Below are 27,716 nucleotides of genomic sequence, written 5' to 3' on the forward strand. Positions count from 1 at the left end.
GTTCTCTCCATCTGTAACCCGCGTGTGCTCACACGAGCACAACTACAATAGGACATAACCGCTGCAGCCTTTTTGGGATTTTGATCGGGGATAAATCACGTACGGTTAATTTTATAGAATAACCAACAGATTGGAATAATATAAGCCAAGATCTTACGTGGACGCACGTAAATCATTGAATCCGAATCAAATTGACATTTCAACTTTAATTATAGAAGTTTAAACACTTCCTTAAAAGTTTAACTTTCCAAGTTTTTCAACCCGACTTCTCTCTCTCTCTCTCTTTCTCTTTCTCGTTTCTGTTTCCCTCTCCCTTCAAAAACCTTTCAAAGAAGATTTCATCTACAGGAGTCTACCACCCTGGGAAGCACAGCGAGTGTCCGTCGAAACCAGGTACTTTCTTGTTTCTTCCTCTTCTTATCTTTAAGAATCTAGGGTTTATATCTCATGGAGTTTTCTAATTAGAGCATGGTTGAGGTTGTGGAAATGAAACTAGAAGTGTTTGCTTTTCTCTTTTTTTTTTTTTTTTTTCTTGCTGTTAGGGTTTTTCCATGTCTGGCTCAACGAATGAGGCTTCCTCTGAAGGTCTCGACTTGAACTCGGAAGCCGTTCCTCTAGTAGAAGAGGTTGTTTCTGTGGTTAGGGTTACAGAATCAACTACGGTTGCCCTTAGTTTGTCTGTAGCTGAAACCCTAGCGGAGCAGGGTTCTAATCTTGAAGGAGAAACCGCCGAGGCTGGGTTATCTGTTGAAGGGCAGAATCTGCTGGAAACATTTGCAGAGGGTGCTGATGTTCGTGAGGGTGGTATGGGTACCCATGCAATTAGTTCAATGGAAGAACGAGTAGTAGTAGAAGAAGCTGCTGATGTTGGTTTGATCAAGGAGGATTCGGAGAGAGAGACCAAGGAATTTGTAGATGCTGTTGCTGATATCGTAGTAAGAGGTGAACCTGAATTGGCGTTAACGCTGAAAGTCTCTGCTTCTGACGCTCAAGAATTGAGAGACAGGGGTGAAGTTACAGAAGCGGAGAGTTCTGTGACGATCACTGAGTTGACTGTTGAGGGAACTCACGTTGTGTCCGGAGAGAAAACTGTTGAATTGGAAAATTCTGAGGTTTCAAATACCAAAGGCGATGTTCTGGAGCCGAAGTATTTGGATGAGAATCTATCTTTTTCGGAGAAAAATGAAGGATTGGAGGTTGAGGGGGTAAAGAAAAGCAACGAAGCTAATGGTGTTAGAGATTCGGATGCTTCTGTAGGTCTTGGTTCTCTTTCAAATGGTGAACATGGTACCACTTTAAGCGCAGCTGATACTGACGTAAGTCCTCCTGAAGATGGGAAACAGGAGCTAATTTCTCAAGTAGTTGAAGCACTTTCTGACCAGGTAATCACCGAGGATATTGATGAACCAGAACCTTCAGTTTCTTGTGCTTTGCCATCTGCAGTGGTGCAGGTTAATTATACTCAAGTTATTGGATCATTAGGTCCTCAGCCGGACCAGAGTGAGGTTGCAGATGTTCAAGTTGCAGCTGTTTGCAGTTCTAATCATGAGGAACACAGGATGGGCGCGCCTTCTCCTCAGCTGGACTCTTCTCCTTTGGCAGAGAACCAATCGATGGAGGTTGAAGATGAAACAACTGCAGAAGGTGGGTGTCGCAAGCTGGATGAGAGTCAATTTGAATCTCAATCTCAGCCAGTTCCCATTAATTTTGATGTGGGTAGTTTAGTTGAAAATTCGGATAATCATACTGGCACAAATGTAAATAATAAGATTGTAGAGGAGGTTTTGAACCAATCGATGGAGGTCGAAGTTGAAACAGCTGCAGCAGGTGGGTGTTGCAAGCTGGATGTGAGCCAATTTGAATCTCAATCTCATCCAATTTCCATTGACTCTGATGTGGGTAGTTTAGTTGAAAATTCAGATAATCATCCTGGCACGAATGTGAATGAGAACACCATAGAGGAGGTTTTGAATGAAGATGTACGAACCAAGGTTGAAGAGAGTGGGGCCCATGGTACTGAGTCTGCCACAGATGTGAATAAGAACACTGTAGAGGAGGTTCTGAATGAAGATGAACGAACCAAGGGTGAAGAGAGTGGGGCCCATGCTACGCATCCTGGCGCAGATGGAAAACAGAGGATTTTCGGTGAGGTTTTCAAGGAAGATGGAGGGACTGATGTTGAAGAAATGGGAGACAATGTTACTAATCCAGAGACAGATGGAATCCAGAATACCATTAGTGAGGTTTTCAAGGAGGAAGGAAGTGGGTTTAAAGAGATGCTGGACGGTAAGAGAAAAATTGCCAGTGATGTTTCCAAAGAAGATGAAGGAACTGGGCTTAAAGAGATGTCAGATGATGTCACACATCTGGGCAGAGATGGAAACCAGAAGACAGCTGATAAGGTTGTCGGAAAAGATGAAAGAACTGAGATTAGTGAGGTGGGGGATGGTGTTACGTGTCTGGGCACAGATGGAAACCAGAAGCCTGTTAATGATGTTTTCCAGAATGATGATGGAATCGATATGAAGGATGAGAACCAGATGTTCCTTCATGATTCTCCGAAGGAAGATGAAGGAAGTGAGACTAAAGAGGTGGGAGATGATGTCACTTGTCTAGGCAGTGATGGACACCAGAAGAAAGTAGAAGAGGTTCCGATGGAAGATGGAGCCGAGGTTACAGAGAGAGAAGATGATGTTAAATTTTTTGCATCAGACTGCTTGGATGAGAACGTCACAAAAAATATTGGTGGGGTTGATTCACGTGTAAATCAGAAGATAGAAACTTCAGAAGAGCTTGCAACTACTTTGAGCTCTGGAACTGCATCTGGAAATGATAACCAGGTTTTTTATGGCCTGGAAGCAGAAAAAGAAGGTGTGTTTTCAGTTTCTGATTTAGTCTGGGGTAAGGTGAAGAGTCATCCCTGGTGGCCTGGACAGATATTTGATACATTAGATGCATCAGAGCAGGCGATGAAATATCGAAAGAAGGACAGCTTTTTGGTTGCTTATTTTGGCGATCGAACATTTGCTTGGAATGAAGCATCACTGCTAAAGCCCTTTAGAACTCATTTTTCACAGATGGAGAAGCAGAGCAATTTGGAGTCATTTCGTAAAGCAGTTAATTGTGCATTGGATGAAATTGCTAGACGAGTAGAGCTGGGGCTAGTCTGCTCTTGCACTTCAGAAGAAGTCAATGCAAAGATTGGATCACAAATGATTGAGAACACTGGAATCCGGGAAGAATCAAGCAGGAGAGAAGGCACAGACAAAGCCCTTAGTTTGAGTTCTTTCAAACCAGAGATGCTTGTTGAATATATCAGATCATTAGCACTGTCTCCATTGGGTGGAGTTGATAGGCTGGAACTTGTCATAGCTCAGGCTCAACTACTGGCCTTGTGTCGGTCAAGGGGATACCCTTGTTTGCCTAAATTCCAGTTGTGTGGTGGTTTGGTGGAGAATGAAACCGACAGTTCAATCTTGTTAGAAAGAAAGCATTCAAAAGAAACCGATCATGATGCGGTAGCTATATCTGAGAATGAAGATCAGGTACTCTCTGGGAAAGGTAAAGTGAAGAATCAAGATGGCTCTTCTCGTAAGCGTAAACAGACCTCAGCGAATGGTGCACATCATAGGAAAAAAGAAAGAAGTTTATCAGAGTTGATGGCTGCCAAGAAGATTTTCTCAACTGATGATGGAAATGAGTCTGTTGAAGGGGCTTCCTTTAAGCCAGTTTCATCATCATCTGGAAAGAAACGTAAGCCAGGCGATTCCTTTCCTTGTGACCCAGTCATTCAAAATAGGAAAAGAAATATTTCATTATCAGGAGCTGCTGATGCTGATTCTGCTCAGCCCAAGCAATCTTTTAAAGTCGGCGAATCCATCTGTAGAGTTGCGAGTCTACTCACTCGATCTCCTCCGATCCTCAAGTGTAGCAGTGAAAGGCTCCGTAAAGGCGTAGCTAAGGTGGATCAGATCAGTGAAAGATCTACTTGGGTTGGTGGTGATGTTTCTTCAAAAACTCCCGAACAAAGGAGAAAGATAGTCAGTCAAACAGAGCACTCCTCGCCTGATGAAATGCTGGCCCAACTTTGCTTGGCTGCACGAGACCCAATGAAAGGGTACAGTTTTCTGACTACCATAATTAGTTTCTTCTCTGAATTCAGGAATTCTGTTTGCCTTGATCATAAAAGTTCTTGGAAGCACAAAATGTCTTCAGAGAAAGTTGGTGGTAAAAAGAAAAGATCAGCCAACCCTAACACCGACTCCACCGAATCATATACTTTTGACGACATGCAAGACTCTTACTGGACTGACAGGATTGTCCAAATTGGTGCTGAAGAAGAACCATTGGACAAAAGCAGGAAGAAAAGAGGAAGGCCGAGGAAAAAGATGTCTATGCTGACCAATGGAGCTGACAATTCTCATCAGTGGAGTCCTGTATTGGACATTGTGCAGCGACATCCTGATGACAATGCTGAACAGCCAGTTGAAAAATCTTATGAACTGCCAGTTGACATTCCAGAGGGCAGCGTGGGTTCAAATTCCAAGGATTACAACTCACCAGCAGCGCTAATATTAAGCTTCTCTGAGTCTGATGCAGATTGTATTCCTTCAGAAAAAAAACTGAATAGTCTATTTAGACACTTTGGGCCATTGAAAGAATCAGAAGCAGAAGTGCTGAAGACAAGCAACTGTGCTAGAGTGGTCTTCAAGAGGCGTACTGATGCAGAAGTCGCTCTCAGTAGTGCAGGGAAATTCAACATTTTTGGACCAATGCTTGTCAGCTACAGCCTGATGTATTTGCCGTCAGCACCAGCAAAAATTCCATCCTTGGCTTCATCACTAGGCATGGAAGATATGGCACCACAAGGCACAGAAGATATTGTACCACAGCAATTAGAATATATGGCACCCCAAGGCATGGAAGGTATGACAGCACAACACATAGAAGATGAGGCACCACAAGGTATGGAAGACATGGCTCCCGAAGGCACAGAAGATATGGCACAGCACATAGAAGATGTGGCACCACAAGACATTGAAGATATGCCACCACAAGGCACAGAAGATATGGCACCACGGCACATAGAAGATATGGCACAAGAAGGCATAGAAGATGTAGCACCACTGGGTATGGAAGATTTGGCCCCACAAGACACGGAAGATATAACACAGAACATAGAAGATGTGGCACCCCAAGACATAGAAGATATGACCCCACAACAGATAGAAAATATGGCAGCAGAAGGCATAGCAGATATGGCACCAGAAAGCACGGAAGTTATGGCACCACAGCACATAGAAGATCTGGTACCAGAAGGCGCAGAAGATATGGCACGACAGGGTACAGAAGATGTGGCACCACAGGGTATGGATGATGTGGCACCACAAAGCACAGAAGATATGGCACATCACATAGAATATGTGGCACCACAAGATATGGAAGATATGGCACCACAAGGCACAGAAGATATGGCACTACAGCACATAGAAGATATGGCACCAGAAGGCATGGAAGATATTGCACCAGAATGCATGAAAGATATGGCAGCGGAGCACATAAAAGATGTGGCACAAGAACGTATGGAAGATATGGCGCCAGAAGGCACAGAAGATATGGAACCACATTACGAAGAAGATGTGGCACCACAACAGCTAGTAGATATGGCACCTGCATGAGGCAACACATCCTGATCCTTCTCTTGCTGAAAGGCTGTTGCTTGAAGGTTTCAGGTATTCTCACATCATGCATCTTATCCATCACAGCAATGCTGAGGGAACTTTATTTCTTTGAGACAATCTATGATCATCTTCGGGTTGATCATAACAGGGCTTACCAACTGCATTGCAGCAGTCTTGTCCTGGAAGGTGGGAGCCACGACTCTTCCTACTTAGGGTATCCCTTCGGCAAGAATTCATCAATCTGACAATTTGAACCGTCCTGGTATGTTTTGCTGTAGATGGCAAGCAAAAGGCTGATGGATCAGTTCATTAGGAGTCATCTAAAAGGGTAGACCCTCTTTGTTTTATTAATTTTTCCTTCCCCTATATTTTTTTCTTCTTTCTTCTTTCTTTATTTTTTTTATTTTTTTATTTTTCTGATGTTGGTGTCTAGAAGTGTTGGCCCACCACCTTGTTCGTACAAGTTGCATGTTCTGGTCCATTATGTAAAGTTGGTTCAATGCCAGGGGGTCAGATTCACCATTCGATGAGGTTGCTGTGGATTCTGATAGGACAAACTTAACCTCAATTGCTTTCCTTCTAGTTTTCCGCAAAAAGATGGTGCAACTCAACAAAGATTACCAATTGAATGGTTGGGGAAACTTGGTTATCCTGGTGCTTGCCTAGGTGTGATCTATTGAGGGGACCTTATGGACAGTTGTCTTGCCATTGCATGTGAGCCTTATGACTCATGTCCTTGGTATATCATCCTGTTGGCTTATCTGACTTGTCTTTCATCTTGCTTTTCCCTCGCCTTTTGATACTACATTTATTCATGTTCTGGTATATGTTTCCAGGTGCGTTTGAGACTCAAATGGTGGTGGTAGATGCATGTAAAATGTTGACGGACTACTGAGGGCGGTGAAATGAGGGCAGCTGAAGATGGTAACTTACTGTTATGATAATCTGTTTATCTGAGATTTTTTCCTCCTACAGAATACTTGTTTTCAGCATGCTTTTGGGTTTGAGGCTGTTGGCTTCATTGAGGTTACTGTAAAATGAATATTCTCGATCTTGCCTTTTTTTTTTTTAAATGGAATTTAGTCCCAAAAGTTCTCATTAGGCTTATAATTTTTCCCTCTATTTCTGGTTATCAGTTGTGTTTAATGCTCATGTCTGATAGAAAAGCTGTACTTCTATCCTTTTTTTTTTTTTTTTTGGCTGGCAACTGAGCTGTTTTCCTTCAGTTGATATTCTCAATTTCAACAAAATGTCATCATAAAGGTTGGAAATTTATTCAAAAAACATGCATTTCAACTCGTTCATGGTCTTCCTTTTGTGTGGGGTACTTTCCTTTGTCCTGTAGCTAATGAATTTTTATGGCAGTTGCAGTGCCTGGTATTCTCATGAATCTCGAATGGTCGACCTGCCATGGTTGATATATGTTCACCATGTGTAAAATTATTGACTAGCTTCATTTTTGCATATTATAACTAGTATTCTTAAATTATTTTTTTAAATATTTTTTCTGAAGTGTAAATATTTTGGTGGATGCTGGTTCACCCAGTTCTCTGTGTGAAAACTTAGTAGTAAAATATACAAAATAAATAAGGGAAAATTACATGATTACCCACTTTTGGGTTTTACTTAACAAAATTACCCAACTTGTGTTTCAGTTAACAACAATCTACAAAATCAGGTTTGGGTTTACAAAATTACCCAGAACAGTGATTCTCCCTCAATTGTGTTTGTTTTCTTACCATTTTACCCTTGACTTCATCACCCTACCTGCTCCTATCACAATGTTCACTTCGAGCACCATTCCCATTTTGATCACCAAGGCCATGGTCACACGAAGCACTGGCAGCCATCCAGGCTAGCAGCTGCGGTCATGAAGGGTCAAGGATTTAGGGCCCGGGGGGTTTGCCTTTCATTATTTAGGCATTTGGAACCTGCAAATCGGTTTTTTGGAGGTGTTTCGATAATTTTTTTTTTGGGCAAGAGCGACCCAGAAATTTGCTGCACCACCTCCTTTTGTTCTCCTGCGCAATGGACCCCCATCTCTCTCTCTCTCTCTCTCTCCAACACACCTTGCAGCTGTGAACAACAGAGCAGCCGCCGGAGAAAAATAGATGCAGAGAGGACAGCAGGACCGAATGGAGGTGTTGATGGAGAAAGGCAGCAAGGGAGGGATGGAAGATAGATGTGGTCAGCGGTTGAACGATTGGGATGTTGGAGGCTAGGTGAGGAATAATGTTAGCGGCGGGAGAGATAGATGCAGAGAGGGCCGGTTTGGATGTTAATGGCGTAGAGCAGCAAGGGAGGGAGGGATGTGGGCAGAGGTTGAATGATTAGAGTGATGGAAGCTGGGCGAAGGACGATGACAGAGCAAAACAGAGTTTGAAGAATAAATATGAAACAGAGGAAGAACACAGAGAACAATGTCGTCTGATTTCAATTACAGATTCGGATTCTCTCCATCGACTTCTTGTGCTACGCTTGAAATCAAACTCTTATGTGTCAAGATCACACTTTTAGGCAACCCAGTTGTCCCCAGAGAGAATGGGAGTGCAATCAGGTCATTCTAATCAATCGAAACCGTTCCTAAATTCTTCTCATCTGATTATGAGATTACCGAGAAATGGAAGAAATTTTCTTGTGGATCATCAACGGTAATCACCTTGAAATCTTCTCCAATTTTTTGGATTCGTCAATGGAATTGTTAAGCTTAAAAACGTATTGTGAAATTTTGTTTCAGAGGCTTTGAATTGCTTGAAAATCTCTGTTTGTGTATAGAATGGGTTTGCTGTTGTGGTTACTGCTCCAATTATGGAAGCTCCCATGAATGAGAGGACGAATTCAGGGCGTTTTGGGAGAAAATTATGATGAAATCCCCTTTTTTTATGCCGATATTTGATAACCCAACTGCGGTTTTTAAAAGATAATATGGGTTTTCTAAAATTGTGTATATTCAGCCATTGGAGCTAGAGATTAAGCAAGGTTGCTTTGCAAATTCTGACCTGTTTTCAATGCAGTATGTGTGGAGAGGGAGGTGGTTTGAGATGGGAATGTTTGGGAGTTGATTAGAAAATAAAGGTTTCTTTGTGTGATGGTTTCTCTATAGATATTGAGGTTTGGGAAGGAGCCAGCACACCAGTGATGCGTAGGAGTTCACTCACAGGCGGAATCTCTTCAGTAGATCATCGGTAAAATCCATTGCTGCTTATCCATTAGAACTGGAGAAAAAAATTGCCAGAAATTGGAAAGACACCATTAGAGAAAGGATAATTTTTTTAGGAGCAGGGCTAGAGAGGAAAATAGAGGGTTGTGGAGGTGAAGATACTCGATAAATCACTGAGAATGGTGGGGTAGGAGCAGGGAAGGGCAAGGGCAAGGGCAAGGGCAAGGGTTGCAGGGAAGGGGATCGGACATTGGAGAAGAGGGTGCAAGAACTGAGGGGTAAAATGGTAAAAAAAAACATTATTGAGGAAAAAACACTATTTTGGGTAGTTTTGTAAAGAGAAACTCAAAAGTGGGTAATCATGTAATTTTTTCAATAAATAAAGTCTCTTTTGATCCCATATGACATATTACGGTCAAATATTGTCATGAATCGGATGAAGGTATAGGTTTCTTGTTTGAAGTATTTGCAGAGTGGCCTTCTTAGGGACAATGGTGAAATGGGGGTGTCTTGTGAATTTGCAAGTAGAATGTAAAGGACCGGGGTTTGAACCCCCAAGAGAAAAGAAATTTTTGGTGAAAAGCTTTTGGATATTAGTGGATGTGCCCCCTGAGGTGGGTAGTCACCAACTTTATGTATTATTCTTCTATATGCTCGTAAGTTGATTGTTGTAGGCATTAGCTTGGGAGGTTAGCTATGGAAATGTGAACACTTGGTAGGTTTCAGAGTAGGTTGAATGCTTTGGCTTCCATTCTCGGAAGCTTTATTTTCTTCAGTACGTTTGATGTGCATGGCAGTTGTGGAGTCTGTTTTTGCCCACTCTTCCCTTCTATCCTAAATGGAGGCCCCCATTTGAAATTCAGGATTATTGGGTTTTTGGCATTTAACTTCCTTTCATGGGGGGAAATTGACGTGGCAATTAGTTTGGTGATTATTTGGACCATTAGGAAAAACGGAGAGCGGATCAGGTTCACGTACGAGAATGTACGAGAACGTATTAGAATGACGTATGGTCCGTGGATTTATAATCAATTTTCTCTCTTTATTTATTAGATTTTACATCTACGGACCTTGTACGTGAACCTGATCCGTTTACGAAAAAACTAGCAAAAATGTAAAAAAGAGGAAGAATATTCAGAGAATTGGTGCTCTCTTTAAGGACTACAGAGATGGTAAATAGAGAAGTGCTAGGTGGGCCATGACTTTGAAGGGATTCCAGGGGATGTCAATCGACCATATTCATATAGACACTGAGAGCGGGCAGCCTTCTTTATGAGTTTCCACCGTTGGATTCTGCATGGTTGGGTTCCTTCCTCGTGCATGGAATTGAGCTGAACTTCAATGGTAGCTCAATGGAGCAATAGAGGTCCAGCTGGTTTTGGTAGAGCTTTTAGATATCATCAGGGTAACATTATCATTCAGTCGAGCCGAGCTTATTTTCGAGGTTAGTGCAGCGTTGGTTACCAACTGGCTACCATCTTGTTCCTCACTATAACTGTGAGAGGCCTAGGTTTTTTGAAATTCATTTTTTTTTTTTTTAACTAGATAAGAAAATAAATTATGAAAAACAAGTGAGGTTGATTTTGTTTTACACTTATTTTTCTCTGTAAACCTACTTGTTTTGTAATTATTTTTCTTCTAATTGATACAAAGGGCTTTTGTGTATGTGAGCAAGTCTAGAATGCTCATATAGTCAATTTAGACACTACTTATATGTGCCATGTATTTGAGATGGAAGAGATTCTTCAATTATCTCGACATCATAACCCCTAAAAAAATATTAGTTTTCAATGAGTGTGGAACGAAGACAAATAATTGGGAAAGAAAAGCCTGAAAGGCAGTGTGTCCCATTTGCTTAGAGAGGAGAAATGACTGCATCACTCTAGGAAAGACAGAAATCTTGTCTCTATTGATGCTTCTACACGGGTTCCTATTGGCACCTGTGTTGATGTAGGGGCCATGACGCCTCTCAGGGAACCCTTTCCCTAATTAATTTTAGGAGAAAGAAAGTTACTGTACGTCTAAAGACTCTAAACATATGAGGAAGTAGAATCAGGTTGTGAAAAGATGTTCATGTCTTAGTTTCACTATTCCATGTGCTTGGGTGTACGTAACACTATTGGTAGCATTCTTTCTTCCTTAATTTTAGTATGAAAACAATTAAATGGAGAATTTGTTTCAAATGATTAGGGAGGAGTGGAGACATTCACAATGGGGTTTGTCACAAAAGTCTTCTTAATAAATGCCTGCAATACAAAAACATTTTTGGATGTTGTTGAACATTGTAAATATGACAAAAAGTTTTCCATTCATCAACGAATCTAAGGTGGTCATAGTTCCCCAATGTATGTTGGAGGATGGAAATGCCCTTTGCTATTCATAGGAATCTATCCAATTGCAGTGATGGCTATAGGAATTCCTTCATCATGGCTTAAAGAAAATGTGGTTCTTGCAAACTCTATTAAATAAGCAGGGAAGAAAATAAAAATGAAGTAAAAATTAATTTTTGATGGCTGATTAGCACTAATGCTTTGGCATAAGATTTCTCATCAGGATACTCTTTTTTTTTTCAAAATTTTAATAACAAAATGCCGCTGGACGGATACACTAATATCAAGCATATTAAGTCATACTTCATATCCACCCATTTGGTCTATGCATCTTTAAGTTGTCTATGTCCATACTTTCTCTGGTAGTCCTTAAATTTTCGGAACTTTATTTTACTATTGTACCATGCAGGAAAGAGGCCTCAGGGTCTATCACAATTTTTTTCTCGATAACTTATTTCAAAAGGGGAGATGGAGAAAAGAGTGTCCAGCCCACACTAAGTGGTGCAACATCGTTTCTTTCTCCTCTTCTTGCATATTTCCTAAAATACACCTTTAATATGACGTTTCTTCAGAGGGAGAAAGAATGCCTCAATGTCTCTCTCTTCCCTTTTGTGAAATGATATATTTACCCCTATTGTGGGAGGGGAAAGATAGACATAAGGAAGTGCTAACATGCTCTACACAGCCAGACATGGAACTCAGTCCCAGTTAGTCATAATTACACACTAACAGTTTATGCCCAAAAGAAAAAAATATTATGTCCTAATGGTAATAGATACCATGTTTGGTCATTGTGTGGCCTGGTAGCCCAAAATGGTTTGTTTCAGATGTGCAAATAGTTCAAAGTCCAATTTTCATAAACTAAAATTGACAAGTATACATGCACTGGTGGGAGGACCAAGGCAGTGGTGCACATACAAGAATCACGGCCTGCCAAACCACCACTTTCAATGACACCACAATATCCATGCTTTTTTTCTTTTTGGGTGTGTTTGTTGACGACGGGTATCCAAGTGTCCATTAGTTCCGTCGATCCATACTGACCCCATAACCGCATGAATTGGGTCATACTGATGTTAAATGAGAACCATCAAGTTTCACTGAAAGCAGTGAAGAGCACTAAACACTCCCGTGTAATTGGTCCCAAAGAGGTAAGAGGAGTTGAACCTAAAACCACACGCTTCTTGAGATAAAGGTCCTTTGCCAACTCGGCTACCCCTTGGGTTACTTTTGGTTCATTGTAATTGTGTTTTAATAAATAGATGGAGGGAATTTGTTACTTTCTCCAAGCTCGTTGCGTTCAGTAACTGATCAGAGTCCTAGGGAAATCTAGTGCTTCAAAAGGGTGGCCCTGATCCTTAATGCAGGGTGTCAAGGGCAGTGCTTAATTGAAGGTTTACCTCTTATTTGGTTGCCCTAGATTTCAGAAAATTCAAATATGAATCTCTATTATACTTAATCCATCAAGAATTGCACTCAGGCCTTTGATCTTAGCATGGGTCACATTAGATATTGTTACTCGTATACATGTATAAACCTGCACTTGTGAGAAAACCTGATAGTATCACCATCATAATATTGATAAAGGGATTTTGCTTTCATATACATATTTTACATGAAGATATAAGAAAAATTCTCAATTTAGTTTGTACCTAAGAAAATAAAGAACAATCAATAACAATTTCTCCTCAGTAAAAAGGTTCAGGACTATGAAGATGAATACCAGGGTTGGAGACTGAATAATCCTAAAAACCTTCCATGGGAGAGGGGAAACCCCCGAATGGTAAAGGAAAATTGGGTGATTCCATATCCAATCTCTAGGATTCATCCACAGCACCCGGCAAAATCTGAATTGACAATAAGAAACTTCAGTGCAGTCATCGGTTTTTAATTGTATTGCCAGACAGTCACTCCTTCACAGATTCTGTATTCACCAATGAGAATTGAGAAGATAAGAATGTTAGGAACAGAACTCGAAGGTCTTGAAGAATAGAGCTGAAGACTGACAATATTGAATGTTAGGAACAGAACTCGAAGGTCTTGAAGAATAGAGCAGAAGACTGACAATATTCTTTACCATAAATTATTCAGTTTCCATTTGACCAAATGTAAGGTAATTCAAGTTATAAATGGGAGCTTATAGATTTGGAGCAGCTAACTGTATTTTCCCTTCTGAATATTGTTCAGCCAAGGACAATCAAGTTCAATCAATCCTCATCTCAATGTTTTGGTCTGAATGTGGCCGGATATGAGTGCGTAAACACCCAATTTTAATTTTTAACCCACTTGGGCCAAATCAATACCACCAGCATGGAATAAACAAAGAAGCGCTTCATCAAAGAGCTACCATGTAAAGAATAAGGTATTACAGCAGATTCTAACCACTAGGGTTTGGAAAACCAAGAGTTTTTCCAGAATCACAAGAAAAGGAAACAAACCAGATTTCAAGAGAAATAAATATCAGAAAGAAAAGTCTAATCTTACTATAATTCTAGTTGAATGCTTCTATCAGGTGTAGGGAACAAATCAAGAAAATTAGGAAGCAATCCAACAACCAGATTTTAAGATATGGGAGAATCCTTTTTGAAATAGGAAACTGAAATTCAGAAAGGAAACCATAATTCAATATCATGACCTAGGGAACTCAAAACAGAATCAGTTAATGGACAAATGTGTTGATTAAACAGTAAACAGAATCCTTAACTGAAATCAGAAATCAGAATTGGAAGATAAATCCAGAAGTAAGAGATTTTTTAAGGAGAAACAAACTAGGACTCTAGAAATTGATAGGATTTCTAGGGCTATTGAAACTGAACTAAAACTATAATTGAAGCTTGAAATCAGATTAATAAACTAAAGTGTAACGGGATAATAGCAAAAACAGAATCAGAAACAAAATAGGAAGAAATAGAGATGCACAAGATAAATCTGACCCGTATGACTGATGGAGAAGAATAAAAAAATGATAATGGAGGAAGTGAAACGAGTATCCCACCTGAACCTCTGAGCTGGCATACCACCAAACCAAGCTTGAAATTCCATCAAGCCTTCACTGCAACTCACAGCAAATAGGTGCTCTGAATCTCAGAACTAAACGGCTGAAAGCCAATTCCATTCATCAAGTTTGTGTGCAGGGCTGAAGTCCATTACAAGCTTATATAAAAGATTAAGAATAAACTCAAACTCAGCATAAAAAAACTCCTCCAACCAATGGCTTACTATGGAGGTAGTCTTAATCGACTAATACTCTCATAAAATAAAGGAAAGCAGCCTAAAACAAGGGAGGACTCATAAAGACCTCCTCGGCTACTCCAACCTAACTAAAACACTTTAATAACAAGTAAAAAAAAAAAAAAAACTAGACTAAATAATAAATTAAATCCCAGATTCCTATCTCCTACCCATATTTCAGGTCCATTAAAGTGGCTAATTACAAGAAGGTGGGCCTCAGTGCAGCAGTATGGTTGCTCCATTGCAACTTAGTGACTGCAGGTTTGAGTCAGGAAGCAACCTCTCCACGAAGTGAGGTTAAGGATGCATACGTATGACCCTCCCTAGACCCCACAGTCACAGGAGCCGCATGCACTGGGTATGCCTCTTTTCAAAGTGGCCTGTTACCAAAAAAAAAAAAAAAAAAAACAGAAAAGGCCCAATATATAGGTTAATCCATCCCAAGACTTATTTCCATTAAAATGGTTCATTTTATCTGATTTATCTGCATCAGGCAATGATTGAGTAAATAAGAGTATCCATAATAGATTTTTGAGTGCTTAAATTTTTTGTTTTTGGTAATGAGTTTAATTGTTTCAAATGCACCAAAATCTGACTACAATCAACCCCACAGAAATAGTGAGGCAGGGGTTGTTTGGGACAATCAACGGGATGAACCACTGGGGCACTCTCCACATATGACTGAACTTCAATTGGCTCAGCCTTATCTCAACTAAATGGGGTCAGCTACATGGATCCTTACTCTCCAATCAGCTCAGTTCAAAGCCATACTGGTCACAAGGCCTAAGCAATGCATGTCTTTCCTCACCACATCTGCCAGAGTCCTTTTAGGTCTACCCCTGACTCTTTTGTTCTCTTTTTATACATGATATATTTTACATATTACTTATTTATAGTGTTGTATGCTTCAAAACTGTATTTTGACTATCTCCATTTGTATTTTTTTAGTGTCTTGTGTCTCTCCAATACAATACAATACCCAATACTTTAAAATTTGTCTATGATAATGGTTCAATATTTTGTAAGATAGAGACAGAGAAAATGGTCACAGAATTCAGTAGAAATGCAGCAGAACCTAACAATAGTAAGATTTAACGACCATAAACGTAATATGTGAACACAATGTATAACTTATTTAGACATACAAATAACTCAGTTACATCTGTTAAGAATTTAAGATATGAACCACAATAGAGGGAGTTGCCCCAATCGTGGCCAGGTTTTTTCTTTTTCGTTTGTTCGTTTCAGAGTTAGGATAGATCTCTATCTCCAATTAGGCTAGACTTTCTTGCTTTATGTTTCATATTGTCCAAGTAGTTTCCTAATCTAATTGAACTCTAGTCTGCTACTCTCTTGGCAGTCTCCTCACCTCTCCTCTCTCTTCTATTGAAGGTACTAGTTAGTAGTTACAGGTTCTGGGTTGTCACAACATCGATAACACTTAAAGAATCATATAAGACAACAATAACTTTTAAATAATTGAAAATTAAAATCATTGCATGCCCTCTCAAGTAATTCTGAATTTTGGGGTTTGACCAGTCCAATGCCTCTAAATTATATGAGAATACAAAACCCTCATCAAATTCACACACTAAGGTTCAGTCATACTATATATAATTTTCTTTTCTTTAATCATAAGAGCACAAATAAAAAATCTGCCCAGTATCTGAAATTAGTGTCTAGATTGGAGATTCTTACAGATTTAAGGGCATTCACGTCGAGCTAGCATAAGTTGGGTAGCTCCCCAGTACTCGTATAAATTTAGCAAACTCCTGACAGGGAAGTAAAACTTTAGATGCTTCTAATCAAAATCAATATTCATTTATCTCAAATGCAATTACAAAAAACATACCTCTAGATGCCTAAGGGCATTTTGAGACCTTTGGTCAGCCATTGATGCTTCAAAATCCAAATAGAAAAGATTGTCAAAGTACCTGTATGAAAAATTAAAATTTTATCAAGACTAGTTTTCCTAGGAGTTCCATCTGTTTGCTTTGGATAGATACGTATTCTCCAAATCTTTGTATTCAAAGCAGAAATGGTATTCATGCATTAGGAAAAGCAATGGAAGTTGCAGGTTCTCAGTAATCACATTGTACATCCATTGACGCTGCCATTAGTTACAAGCAAGGGCTGTTTATGCAAGGGGCGACTCTCGATCTGGTAAAAATGGAAAAAAAATAGGTAAGACTATTAAAAGAACTCTGTGATCCATATACACATCCAAGAATATGGTGAAGAAAGCCAATTCAAGAACAAAAGAGAGTACCTTTGTGAGGTTGATGTCCCTCGTTGAAAAAACAGCTAGCGCATTGGCAAGAACACCAGGTCCCTCCTTGATGGAGAAAACTATACTTGTCTGAGAGATTTAATAGCATCCATCATCAAATAAGTTAAGGAAATCACAAGAATGGATCAAACTAACCAATGGAAATGTTCTTCCTCTCTCTCTCTCTCTCTCTCTCTCTCTCTCTCACACACACACACACACACACACACACACACACACACAAAAAGCACACACAAAAAATAGCATTAAAATGATCTATTCCCAATTTAACAATTGAAATTTTACCTTGAATGGCCTGTCAGTGCTTGGAACAATGGGATCTCTTGCAAGCATAAAAAACCGTGTAACATTGATAGTGTCATCCTGCATAAAAGATATAATGGAGTGAGATGAGATGACATCAATAAGCTTTAGGAGTTTTAGTGATAGTTTCTATTTTAGTTTCCTAGTATTTCAGTTTCTAGTTGTTGGAATAGGGATTAGTGTGCCGTAGGGGCATATTTGGGTTTTTCCCCCCTCCACCGACCCTAATTAGAGCGGGGCGGCTGGATGGGGGGTATAATTGTAAACACTTTATTTGTTTTGTTTTGTTTTGTACTTCTACCATGACTCTATCCTGATAGTCATGACTCCTATCATGATTTTATATTATAAATAGAGGACATGCGTATCAGTTGAAGACACACAAGCATTCTCCCATTCTTCCTGTTAACATGGTATCAAAGCCTAATTTCTGATCTAGGTTTTCAGGTTCTAAGCCCGTTCTCCTTCAAAGAATCACAGACCTTCACTTTCCCTTCCATTACCTTTGTTAGCCTCCATCTTATCCTACTTTCGTCCCATTAACCCACCATAGGGCTGTAGTAATGAGGTGATTCCTATGAATTTGGTGGCTGTCCTATACCCTACCTCATGAATTAAAATATCAAAAACCCTTGCAAGAAAATTTGAGTTCTTCACCCTTTGCGATTTTTTATTCTTCTATTTTATGGAGTGTGGTTTCTTCCTCTTTAAGGAACACATCTCTACCTCTTGAAAATCAAGTACAGCTACCTGGAAGGCTCATTATTATCCATGAGATCAAGACCAACACAAATCTATTTGTGCAAAAAAAAAAAAAGGTTTTCCTCTAAAACCATGACTAAATCGATTTTTGGGACTCCCTCCTCAGAATTGGCTGAATTTTTGAGATCATCGTCACCATCACAAAGGAGATCGACCAAACTTGTGGTCCCATCTGCCAAGTCTCTGTATCAAATCTCCCATTTTCTTTGACAATTGGGGTTTTCTCCCAAAACCCTAATTTGCTTACCTCAACAGTTCTTCATCAAGCCTGATATTATTTGGAGTACATCACTACCCTTACAGGGTAATTCGATCCAAGTATAGACACTTTCTAACGTTTGATTTTTGAAGATATGGTATTTCTCTCTCTCATTGCCCATTTTTTACTGGTTCAATCATGACTGAAGTAACTACTATGACCTCTAGGTCTGATGGAACGTCACAATGACTATATGCCTTTTGGGATTAGCTTTGGGAAATTGGACGGAACTAATTACCTTGTCTGGTCCAGATCTACATACCATTACTGGTAGAGGCCTCACTGGACACATTGCAGGGAAATTAAAGAAACCCTCTGATGAGGGCACTCCTCAGCATAAATAGGTCACTAATGACTCCTTGGTAATGTCTTATTTGATTGGTTCTATTCATCAATTTATTTCTCAAGGATTTTTACTATTAGATATTGCTTCTCAGATTTGGACCGTTGCCATGGAAACTTATGGACAGCTAGGGAATGATGCTCAAGTATTTAAACTTTGCAAGAAAGTTCGTACCATTACCCAGCAGGAACACTGTATCCAAATATTATGCAAAACTTCGAGCTTTATGGTATGAACTAGACCATTATGCAGATTATCGTCCCAAAAGTGCTGACGACAGTACTGCTTATACCAAACCTGTGGACAATATTAGCGTGTATGATTTCTTGGCAAGCTTGAATGTCGATTATGATCAGATTTGTGTTTAGATACTGTTCTTCTTCTATACCTTTGTCTTCAGTTTTATATATCCCCAATTTTACTGCTAATTTGCTATCCATTAGTAGTCTTACTAGGGACCTAAACTGTAAAGTAACCTTCTTTCCTTCCCATCGCATTTTCCAGGATCTAGAAATAGGGAAGACGATAGGATGTGGTAAGATGCAGGGTGGTCTTTATTTGTTTGATGATGGTTGTCTCCCTATTACTGCAGCATCAACAACTCATCAACTACACTCTGCTTCTTCTGATATGACTCAATGGCACTGTCGTTTGGGACACCCACCAATTTGGACCTTATCTCTTTTATTTTCGCATTTAGTTAAATCATATACTAGGGATGAACTCTTTTGTGAGGCCTGTAATCTGGCTAAACAGACTCGTTCCAGTTACTTACCTTTAAATAAGAAGCTCTTCTATTTTTCATTTGATTCACTCTGATGTGTAGGGTCCATCTTGTCGGACATCTATTTCTGGGAAAAGGTGGTTCATATCCTTTATTAAGTGTCACTCTAAAACTACTTGGATTTACGTTATGCAGCACAAAAGTGAAGAGTTCAGTTATTTTCAACGGTTCCATAAAATGATTCAGACTCAGTTTATATGCAATTCTGAAAATTCTGCATACTGATACTGTAAAGGAGTACATGGAGGGTTAGTTTCAAAAATACCTAGCTGATTATAGGATTCTTCATCAGACAAGCTGTGTTGACGCTCCTGCTCAGAATGGGTGGCTGAACGCAAGAATAGGCACTTGTTGGATACTGCTCTATCCATGATGTTTGGTAGATAGGTTCCATCTCAGTAATGGAGTGATGCTACCCTCACAGCAGCCTACCTAATTAATCATATGCCAACTCGTGTCTTCAACTCTCGAACTCCTATTGAGGTTCTTCAAGGACTACATCCTTCTTGGTTCCTCCAAAGACTTTTGGGTATGCCCGCTATGCTAGGGATTGTCATTCACAAGGTAAATTGGAACCTTGAAGTACGAAATGTATCTTTCTGGGTTACTGTCCAACACAGAAAGGATACAAGTGCTACCATCCTCCTACCCGGCATTCAATAGTAACAATAGATGTTGAATTTCATGAATCTGTTGGTTACTACTCATCGTCACCTCTTCAGGGGGAGTTTAGAGTTACTATTAAGAAGAGATGACTTTGAATTTTCTTCCACTAGTATACCCACCATCATCACCTCAGGATCCTCATGCTCCACTAAATAGTAAAAGTGCAGAACCTATTGTTCCAACTCAGGGGGAGATGACTCCAGTTCAGAAAACCATCGATGAATTCTAGAGACAAATTGATGACTCCATTCTTCAAGTTTATAGTAGGAGAGACACCAGTAATAAGCAACTTCAGACCATCACCACTACTACAGCACCAACACACATCCCTTCGCTAGGCCTGGATCCAGAACCAACTGAGCCTCATACTTCAGGTATAATCTCTCCCTCTGATCAACCTATTACCCTCAGAAAAGGCACTAGGACCTGTACTCAACACCCTATATCTCATGTCGTTTCATATGATTCCCTTTCTCCCTCCTATCGTGCCTTTGTGTCTTCTCTTTCATCTACTTGTGTCCCTAAGAATTGGCAAGAAGCTCTTGTATGAAAAATCGAAGGCCACAATGGAGGAAGAAATTGATGACTTAAAAAGGAATGATACATGGGAACTTGTGACTCTTCCACCTGGAAAGAGACCTGTCAGTTGTAAGTGGGTGTTTGTTGTAAAACAAAAGATCTATGGTTCTATTGACAGTTACAAGGCAAGGCTTGTGGCCAAAGGGTTCACTCAGACTTATGGAAACGACTACCAGGAGACATTTGCACCAGTTGCAATTTGACCTCTGTGCGAGTGTTACTCTTATGTGCTGTGAACTTAGTATGTGAACTCTAACAACTTGATGTAGAGAATACTTTCCTCCATGGAGAGCTCGATGAGGAAGTTTATATGAAAATCCCACCAGGTTTCTCTAGCTCAAGAACTCAAGGTAAGGTAAGTAAGCTAAAGCGTGCTCTCTATGGTTTAAAACAATCACCTAGAGCGTGGTTTGGAAGATTTCACAAGGCCATGACATCTGTGGGTTATAAGCAGAGTAATGCTGACCACACGCTGTTCATAAAGAGATCTGGTGAAAAAGTTACTATACTCATGTCTATGTGGATGACATCTTGGTAATAGGAAAAGATAGCACTGAGATTGATCATCTTAAGGGTTTTCTAGGCAAAGAATTTAAGGTAAAGGATCTTGGAAAGTTAAGGTACTTTCTTAGAATTGAAGTTGACAGGTCCTCAAAAGACATCTTTCTCTCTCAAAGGAAGTACATCCTTAATCTGCTGTCTGAAACAGGTATGTTGGGTTGTCATCCTTCTGATATTCCTATGGAAGCTAGTAGTCGTCACAAGGAAAAGGAGGGTGAACTAGTTGACAAAGGCCACTGCCAACGGCTGATAAGAAAACTGATATATCTCTCACATACACGACCTGACATTGTTGTGGCTGTAAGTTTGGTCAGTCAGTTTATGCATGATCCCTATTCCTCTCATATGGAAGCTGTTATGCGTATCTTACGATACTTGAAGTTAGCTCCTGAAAAGGGATCTTCTTATCTCCTCATGATCACCTCCGAGTTGAAGCTTACACAGATGCTGATTGGGCTGGCTCACTTGACAGAAAGTCTATCTCTGGTTATTGTACCTTTGTAGGAGCGATCTTGTCACTTGGCGATGCAAGAAGCAAAATGTGGTGGCTAGATCTAGTGCTGAAGCAAAATTTCGTGCCATGGCACAGGGGATTTGTGAGTTACTTATGGTTATGTACACTATTGGATAATATTGGTGTACCTGTTCGTCTTCCTATGATGCTTTACTGTGATAACAAGGCTACTATTAGTATTACTCATAATCCAATACAACATGACCGAATCAAGCACGTGGAGATTGATAGACACTTCATCAAAGAGAAGTTGGATGCTGGTTTGATTTGTGTTCCTTGGTGAAGTCTGGTGATCTACTAACTGATGTGTTCACTAAAGGACTGGTTGGAAAGTTGTTTCGTCCTAGTTTAGTCAAGTTGGGCATGATTGACATTTATGTGCAAACTTGAGGGAGTGTGTTGGAATAGGGATTAGTGTGCCGCAAGGGCACATTGGGGTTTGTCACCCCTCCACCAACCTTAATTAGAGTGGGCGGCTGGATGGGGGGTGTAATTGTAAACACTTTATTTGTTTTGTTTTGAACTCCTATCTTGATAATCATGACTCTTATCATGGTTTTATGTTACAAATAGAGGACTTGTGTGATCAGTTGAAGACACATAAGCATTCTCCCATTCTTCCTGTTAACACTAGTTTTTTGTTTAAAAGGCCTAATTGTGTTAGGAATTTGCTTTTTAAGATTTTCTTACGAATTGTACTTGGATAGGGCTTTCCTATCCAAACTAGGATTCTTACTTTAGTTTTCACACAGTTTTGTTTTGTTTTGTTTTTTTTTTTGTTTTTAGCTTGCTTATATTGTTTGTCATAAGGCATCAAAACTGCTTTTCTTTCCATCCAAAAACCAGAACGGATGACACATACAAGTTCTGTTCCAAACAAAAAAAAGTACAAGAACAGCAGAATAAGTTTTCTTTGTTTTTTGAACGTTGCCACACACACCTAGGTCTCCAGAGGAGGATTCCCGGCAAATCTAGCTTTTCCTACCTTCTTTCAATTCAATTCATTTCTGCATCCCGAAGTTAAATTAGGTCAGAGAACTCTTTTCTTTCCTCTTATATTGAAAATGCTAGTTGATACTTGTGATACTCTGTTTTTCAACACAATTCTGTAACTGTACTTGTGATACAAATCAGCCTATTCTGTTATCTCTTCCATTCCAGTTCCATTCTCAGAGTTTCAAGCATTCTGATCTATTGACTCTCTACTTTATTCTAGGTTTGGAACCATTAATATGTTTCCTAGAAAAATGAACAAAATCTAAGCCGGTCCGATCGCACCTGATTTCATTGAGAGAAGGTTGAGATTCCTGTTTATTTGATAGATATGATATGAACTCAACTGGAGTTTCAGTTGATTCAAATCAAGGTTGGGAGCTTTCAGATTTATCCTTTGAGCCTGATTTCTGAACGCTGTTGCCTAGGTGATTTCTGTCGCATCATAAATCAGATTTTCTTAGTTTTCTATTCTGTCTCCTACATCAGTTCTATTTGTTACATATCTCAGATATGTTTCTCGATATTTGAACATCACATATCCTAGTCCCTTGCGATTATTAGGAAATTTTAAATCCCTTTAACTCTTAATTTAGGGTGGGGGGACTGTTATCTGCAGGAGTACCTGAATTTTGTGAGCAAGAATATTCAACCCGTAGATCTGTGCAGCTTTAGAGCTAGCAACTGCCCCCGCATCTTGGAATTTGTTGGCAAAAATACTCTACAAGAATAGAACAAAAGTAAATATTGATGCAGAAAAAAGCTTCATTTCAACCTTTCACCAAAACATTTAATGGTCAAAAGTACATTTGACTATGAACATTATCATCTGATAATTCAGAATACTCTACATTAAGCCTGAGAACCAAAAGAACAAATAAGCAATTTTGCCTCTACAAAATTAATGTAGACAAGCTTGTCTCCACGGTCAACCTCAATTCTGCCACATGGTAAAATGGTTTGGTAATTCCAATAGACAAGGAAACATCTGGATAGGCTGCGTACTCTCCCATGTATGTCCATGCACACCAATGGTACTCGACCATTACTGTGTATTCTCTCACAGTCCTGGTTCCTGAGAGCTCTATTTTGCCAATTGGCAGACACTGTTAGGGCTGGAGCTTGGCATGTGAGGAGGGGACATAGGGGTCCTACCTATTCGACAAAATTTGGCCCATCCAATCATGTCATGAGGCAAAAAAGGTGCTTTTTGGTGATCGTTCATGTCTAGGTTACAATTAGATACAGGCAGTATAGGAAAGGCTCTATCCACCGATATGATGGAAAGTTAAGATCACATAAATTATATCGGATGGCTAAGGTCATCCAAATGGGTTGTCCAAAAGATCTCATTCATAAGGCCATTGAGTTTTGGCTCTAAATTGCCTCTTGGACGCATCCCATATACAATACAAAGGCAATTAAAGGTCCTGCCAAATATTTTTTAATTTGGGTCTGATATTTGCTCACTTAACCAACCAGACCAAACCTGACTACCACAGAGTTTTCTCCAAACTCCAAAGAAGGTACTGAGCTGCTTAAATTAGCATGGAAATTTCTCCCCAAATGCACATAATAATAGTCCGGGTTTTCCAAACCAAAGTGTTGCCACCACTAGAGACGTGGACTGATGGCCCCTCTGATTATAATTGAACCATTCAATTGTTTCACTAGGTCTTTTAAAAGTGGGATGGCAAAAAGGGGCATAAACTAGGTCCCTTCAAACTCTGCCGCATTAACAAACCAATGAAGAAATATCAAATTTATGACCATACCACTAGGTCTTTTAAAAGTGGGACGGCGAAAAGGGGGCATGAACTAGGTCCCTTCAAACTCTGCCGCATTAACAAACCAATGAAGAAATATCAAATTTATGACCATACCTGAGCAGCACCAGCAGTATCCTCTACAGCTTCTCCGATGACTCCCATCTTTGTTAATGTGTTCTCACATTGAGCAAGAGCCTGAGATGTAAAGGTCACGAATAGATATCCTAACAAGAAGTTCAAATAAAATTTAAAAGAGATAAGCGGATAAGATAATACGCTAACATACTTGTGGATGGCTAATAACATGTCTTAGATCTTCCAATGCAACAGCATAATTGGCAGGCAAGCAATGTCGGAGTTTAAGGTATACTTCCCCAACAATATGTAAACTGTGTCGAAGTAAGAGATCATGATTTTGATGGATGCTCCCCCCAAGAGAATTCTCAATTGGTAAAACTGCTCTATCAACAAGCCAATTTTCAACAGCCTACAAGGAAAGAAATACAAAGTATGCTTCAAAGAGTATACATACAAAAAACAAATCAAAGGCCGAATAGGGTGGCCAAGTTTGAGGGTGTTTAGGTGGTGGTTGGTAGTTATAGTTAGAGGTTGATAATAGTGAGATGTGGAGAAGTATTCTTTGGATCTATACGTTGAACAGGCCAGAGTTGAAGATTAAGTATTATGATAAAATAGCATTTACTATGGGCGGGTATCAATAAAAAGCTAAATGAGATTTTGAAGATTTGAAGGATTAGAGGCATATTGATGGATTATAAATTGGGATATGGGATAAAGGAAAATCCAAAAACAAAATAGCCAAAAGAGATAAAAGGAGAAGATCAATGTAATAGGTGAACATTAACAGACTCTAGGAGTTGGCACCTTAAGAATCTTGAAAGCATCCGCCCTTCAAGAGAAGAGGGGGGGGGGGAGGATCGACATCACAATCAAATATAAACTACCAATCCGCATACTTTTTGTCTCTGATAATAACTGTATACAAATTAAGATGTGAATATATCTCGTCTAAAAGTTTTAATCTAAAAATTAAAGATAATTATTTGTTGATGAGACTTTATACATATTACACCTTCTACTCATTATACAATTTTCATAAGAAAAAACAATTATGTATTACTTATTATTGTCAATGTTTAAACATTTAAATGTTAATTGAATATTACAGGATTTTAATTCAAATATCCAAATCAGATCAGAATTCAGATAGTTGCATGAAATAACCATTGGACACACAAATTCTCCGATTTTTCTCCTGTCGCATCTCTAAGACACTATTTAGAAAGAAGTGGAGTGAAGTGAAATGAAAAGCTAAACTCATCAAATGGATTTTTTAGGTTGAAAGTAAAGCAGGGTAAAGAAAATAAAGTTGTTGACTTTACTTCAAATTCGCGTATTTTGGTTCACTACACTTCTAATCAAATGCATCTAAATAGAATTCGAAGTTCAAGGGCAATGCTCCTATAAAGCTCAACTTAAATATGTTACTTAATAACATCTTAGTTGCAGATTGTAGCTTAGGCAAAACTAGGACAAAACAGGATTGAACAAAGGAAAAGATGTCTCACATTGAAAGCAGTCTCGGATTGTTCACACGCAATAGCTTCACAATTCGGGTACACCTTTTCAGCCGCTGATTCACTGGAGGTACCTTCAACTCCCTGGGAAAAAAAAAAAAAAAAAAAAAAACAAAACAAAAAAAACCTCTGATTCTGAATTGATACGAACAAAGAACCTCTCATGGTAAATCCAAACCTGGTACGCGACACGAAATCGAGAGCTAGGGTTAAGCGAATTCTGCAAATCGGTCTCCAAATCCGTGATAGATAGATGCCCTGAGAAAATCATTGGATTGAAAAAAGAAAAAAAGAAAAATTGAATGACTAAAGAAAGAAAGATGATTGTATGACCATAAATAGTAAGGATTATTTTTCATACGTGAAAGCGATTCAAAATCCTTGAAAGCAAGAGAATCTCCAATACCAAACTTGAGTCCGAGCTCCTTGGAAGGAATATAATCTTCCACACCAAACATGACTTCCAGCTCTCGAGCGATCTTCATCTTATACTCTGGGATATAATCCAACGCAAAAGCGTTCCGAGAGCAACATATCAGGGATTTTCTCGAATGGATTTTAATCAATTTTCTCTCATATAGACTTGGATCCATAGAAGAAATTTTCCATAAGAGTCGCTGCTGCTGGCAGAGAAGGCTATTCCCAGCTTGAAGCGACAATGCCGCCATTACTTCTCGTTCTTCCCACTCCAAGCCCGACTACTACTTGTTAATGTTGTAACAGATTACCGGCATAGATGAACAGATGGAAAGGAGTGGAGGACAGCTTTGAATGTGAAACAAATGAATAACCAGAAGAAAACGAGAATGGTTTTATAAACCAAGTGAAAAATACAGCTATCGGGCTATATACAACGTTAGATTAGAATCTTTGGCTATATGATGCCCATCCAACTGTTGGATGGTGTAGAGTGTAGGGACAGGTCTGTTATAGTCAAACGAGAAAACATGGCGCGACGCCGCGACCCTTTATAGTTTATAGAGTGTTAAACGGTTGGTTCGGTTCCACCAAAAAAAAAAAAAGTTTGGTTCGGTCAGTTTTTTTTCTTGTTTTTTCATACATGGCGTGACGCCACCATGCACCGATTTCAATTGGCTAACCATTTCAGTCTCAATCTTGATACCTCTACTTGCAATGTTCACTGGATGTGTAGGGTTAGGCAATTGGGATAAATGGCTTATCCATCATGGAATCATAAACAATTAATTAAGAAATGAATAAAAAAGAAATCATACAATACAAGGATTTGTGGGTTCAACAAGGTTCCTTTGTTCTGGGGTCTCGAGGCCTCAGGCTAGACTGTCACAAACATTCTATGGGCAAGGCCATGACACATAGGTTAGCATGCATTGACGTGTTTGATGGTTTGATGATGACTCTTTCTGGTGTGGGAGGTGGACATGTGTTTGGAGTGGGAGTTAATTGCTTCATGACGCTCCATCATTCATTATAATGCAAAAATGAGAGGCCCATGTTTACTTTTGGAAAACCATGAAAAGCTTAAGGGCAACCTTTAGGAGGGCTGTGTGCCTAATCCCCCTTGGTGCCATGGCTTCTAACATGGTATCATGGTAGGCCACAAGCATTATAACTTGGTTGTCACAGGAAAGACATTGTGTGCAAGGTTGGCTTGGTTACACATGCATAAGGGTGTCAATTCATGGCTTGACCCGACTAAATCGATCGAGATCGACCGTTTATAGATCGGCCTGGCCCGGACCATTTATTAAATGTGTTGGGCTTGAGCCCGGTTCGTTTATAAATGGTTGGTCTCGGTTTTGCTACTTGGACCGTCAGGCGCCCGATCGAGACCGACCGAGACCGGCCTATTGTGCACCGACTTGGCCCGACCCTTTAATGATTGTAGAATACATATTTTACCCCCCCCCCAAA

General features: G+C 39.6%; 2 protein-coding genes across 3 annotated transcripts; one reads left to right on the forward strand and one right to left on the reverse strand.

Annotated features, from left to right (window-relative positions):
- The first annotated feature begins 257 nt into the window (after positions 1 to 257).
- Positions 258 to 6,833, forward strand: LOC122057545. Its single transcript, XM_042619673.1, has 5 exons — positions 258 to 393; positions 543 to 5,732; positions 5,830 to 6,009; positions 6,115 to 6,420; positions 6,518 to 6,833. The coding sequence occupies exon 2, from the start codon at positions 552 to 554 to the stop codon at positions 5,676 to 5,678; it is 5,127 nt and encodes a 1,708-aa protein (XP_042475607.1). The 5' UTR covers positions 258 to 393; positions 543 to 551; the 3' UTR covers positions 5,679 to 5,732; positions 5,830 to 6,009; positions 6,115 to 6,420; positions 6,518 to 6,833.
- A 5,883-nt stretch (positions 6,834 to 12,716) lies between these two features.
- On the reverse strand, positions 12,717 to 26,614 carry LOC122057220 (arogenate dehydratase/prephenate dehydratase 2, chloroplastic-like). 2 transcript variants are annotated; one of them, XM_042619245.1, is made up of 12 exons: positions 26,230 to 26,614; positions 26,002 to 26,081; positions 25,815 to 25,907; positions 24,512 to 24,712; positions 24,340 to 24,420; positions 23,082 to 23,177; positions 16,978 to 17,055; positions 16,672 to 16,761; positions 16,495 to 16,562; positions 16,255 to 16,336; positions 16,101 to 16,174; positions 12,717 to 13,095 (listed from the first exon to the last, which is right to left on the reverse strand). In XM_042619245.1, exons 1-11 carry the CDS (start codon positions 26,489 to 26,491, stop codon positions 16,115 to 16,117), a joined length of 1,191 nt encoding a protein of 396 aa, XP_042475179.1. In that variant the 5' UTR covers positions 26,492 to 26,614; the 3' UTR covers positions 12,717 to 13,095; positions 16,101 to 16,114. The 2 variants fall into 2 exon arrangements, with proteins under 2 accessions (XP_042475179.1, XP_042475178.1); XM_042619244.1 differs by having other exon boundaries at positions 26,185 to 26,613.
- Positions 26,615 to 27,716: the final 1,102 nt, after the last annotated feature.

This window comes from Macadamia integrifolia, chromosome 12, assembly GCF_013358625.1.
Source record: "Macadamia integrifolia cultivar HAES 741 chromosome 12, SCU_Mint_v3, whole genome shotgun sequence".
Classification (NCBI taxonomy): domain Eukaryota; kingdom Viridiplantae; phylum Streptophyta; class Magnoliopsida; order Proteales; family Proteaceae; genus Macadamia; species Macadamia integrifolia.

What these genes read in the sequence shown, in the direction of transcription:
- LOC122057545 (XM_042619673.1), top strand. Translation starts at nt 552, where the DNA reads ATGTCTGGCTCAACGAATGAGGCTTCCTCTGAAGGTCTCGACTTGAAC.
- LOC122057220 (XM_042619244.1), bottom strand. Translation starts at nt 26,491, where the DNA reads ATGGCGGCATTGTCGCTTCAAGCTGGGAATAGCCTTCTCTGCCAGCAG. An exon ending in TTCTTGCTCACAAAATTCAG is followed by an intron (nt 17,056 to 23,081) that starts GTACTCCTGCAG and finishes TCTTTTATGCAG; the next exon opens with GATGACACTATCAATGTTAC. An exon ending in GCACTGACAGGCCATTCAAG is followed by an intron (nt 16,762 to 16,977) that starts GTAAAATTTCAA and finishes TAAATCTCTCAG; the next exon opens with ACAAGTATAGTTTTCTCCAT.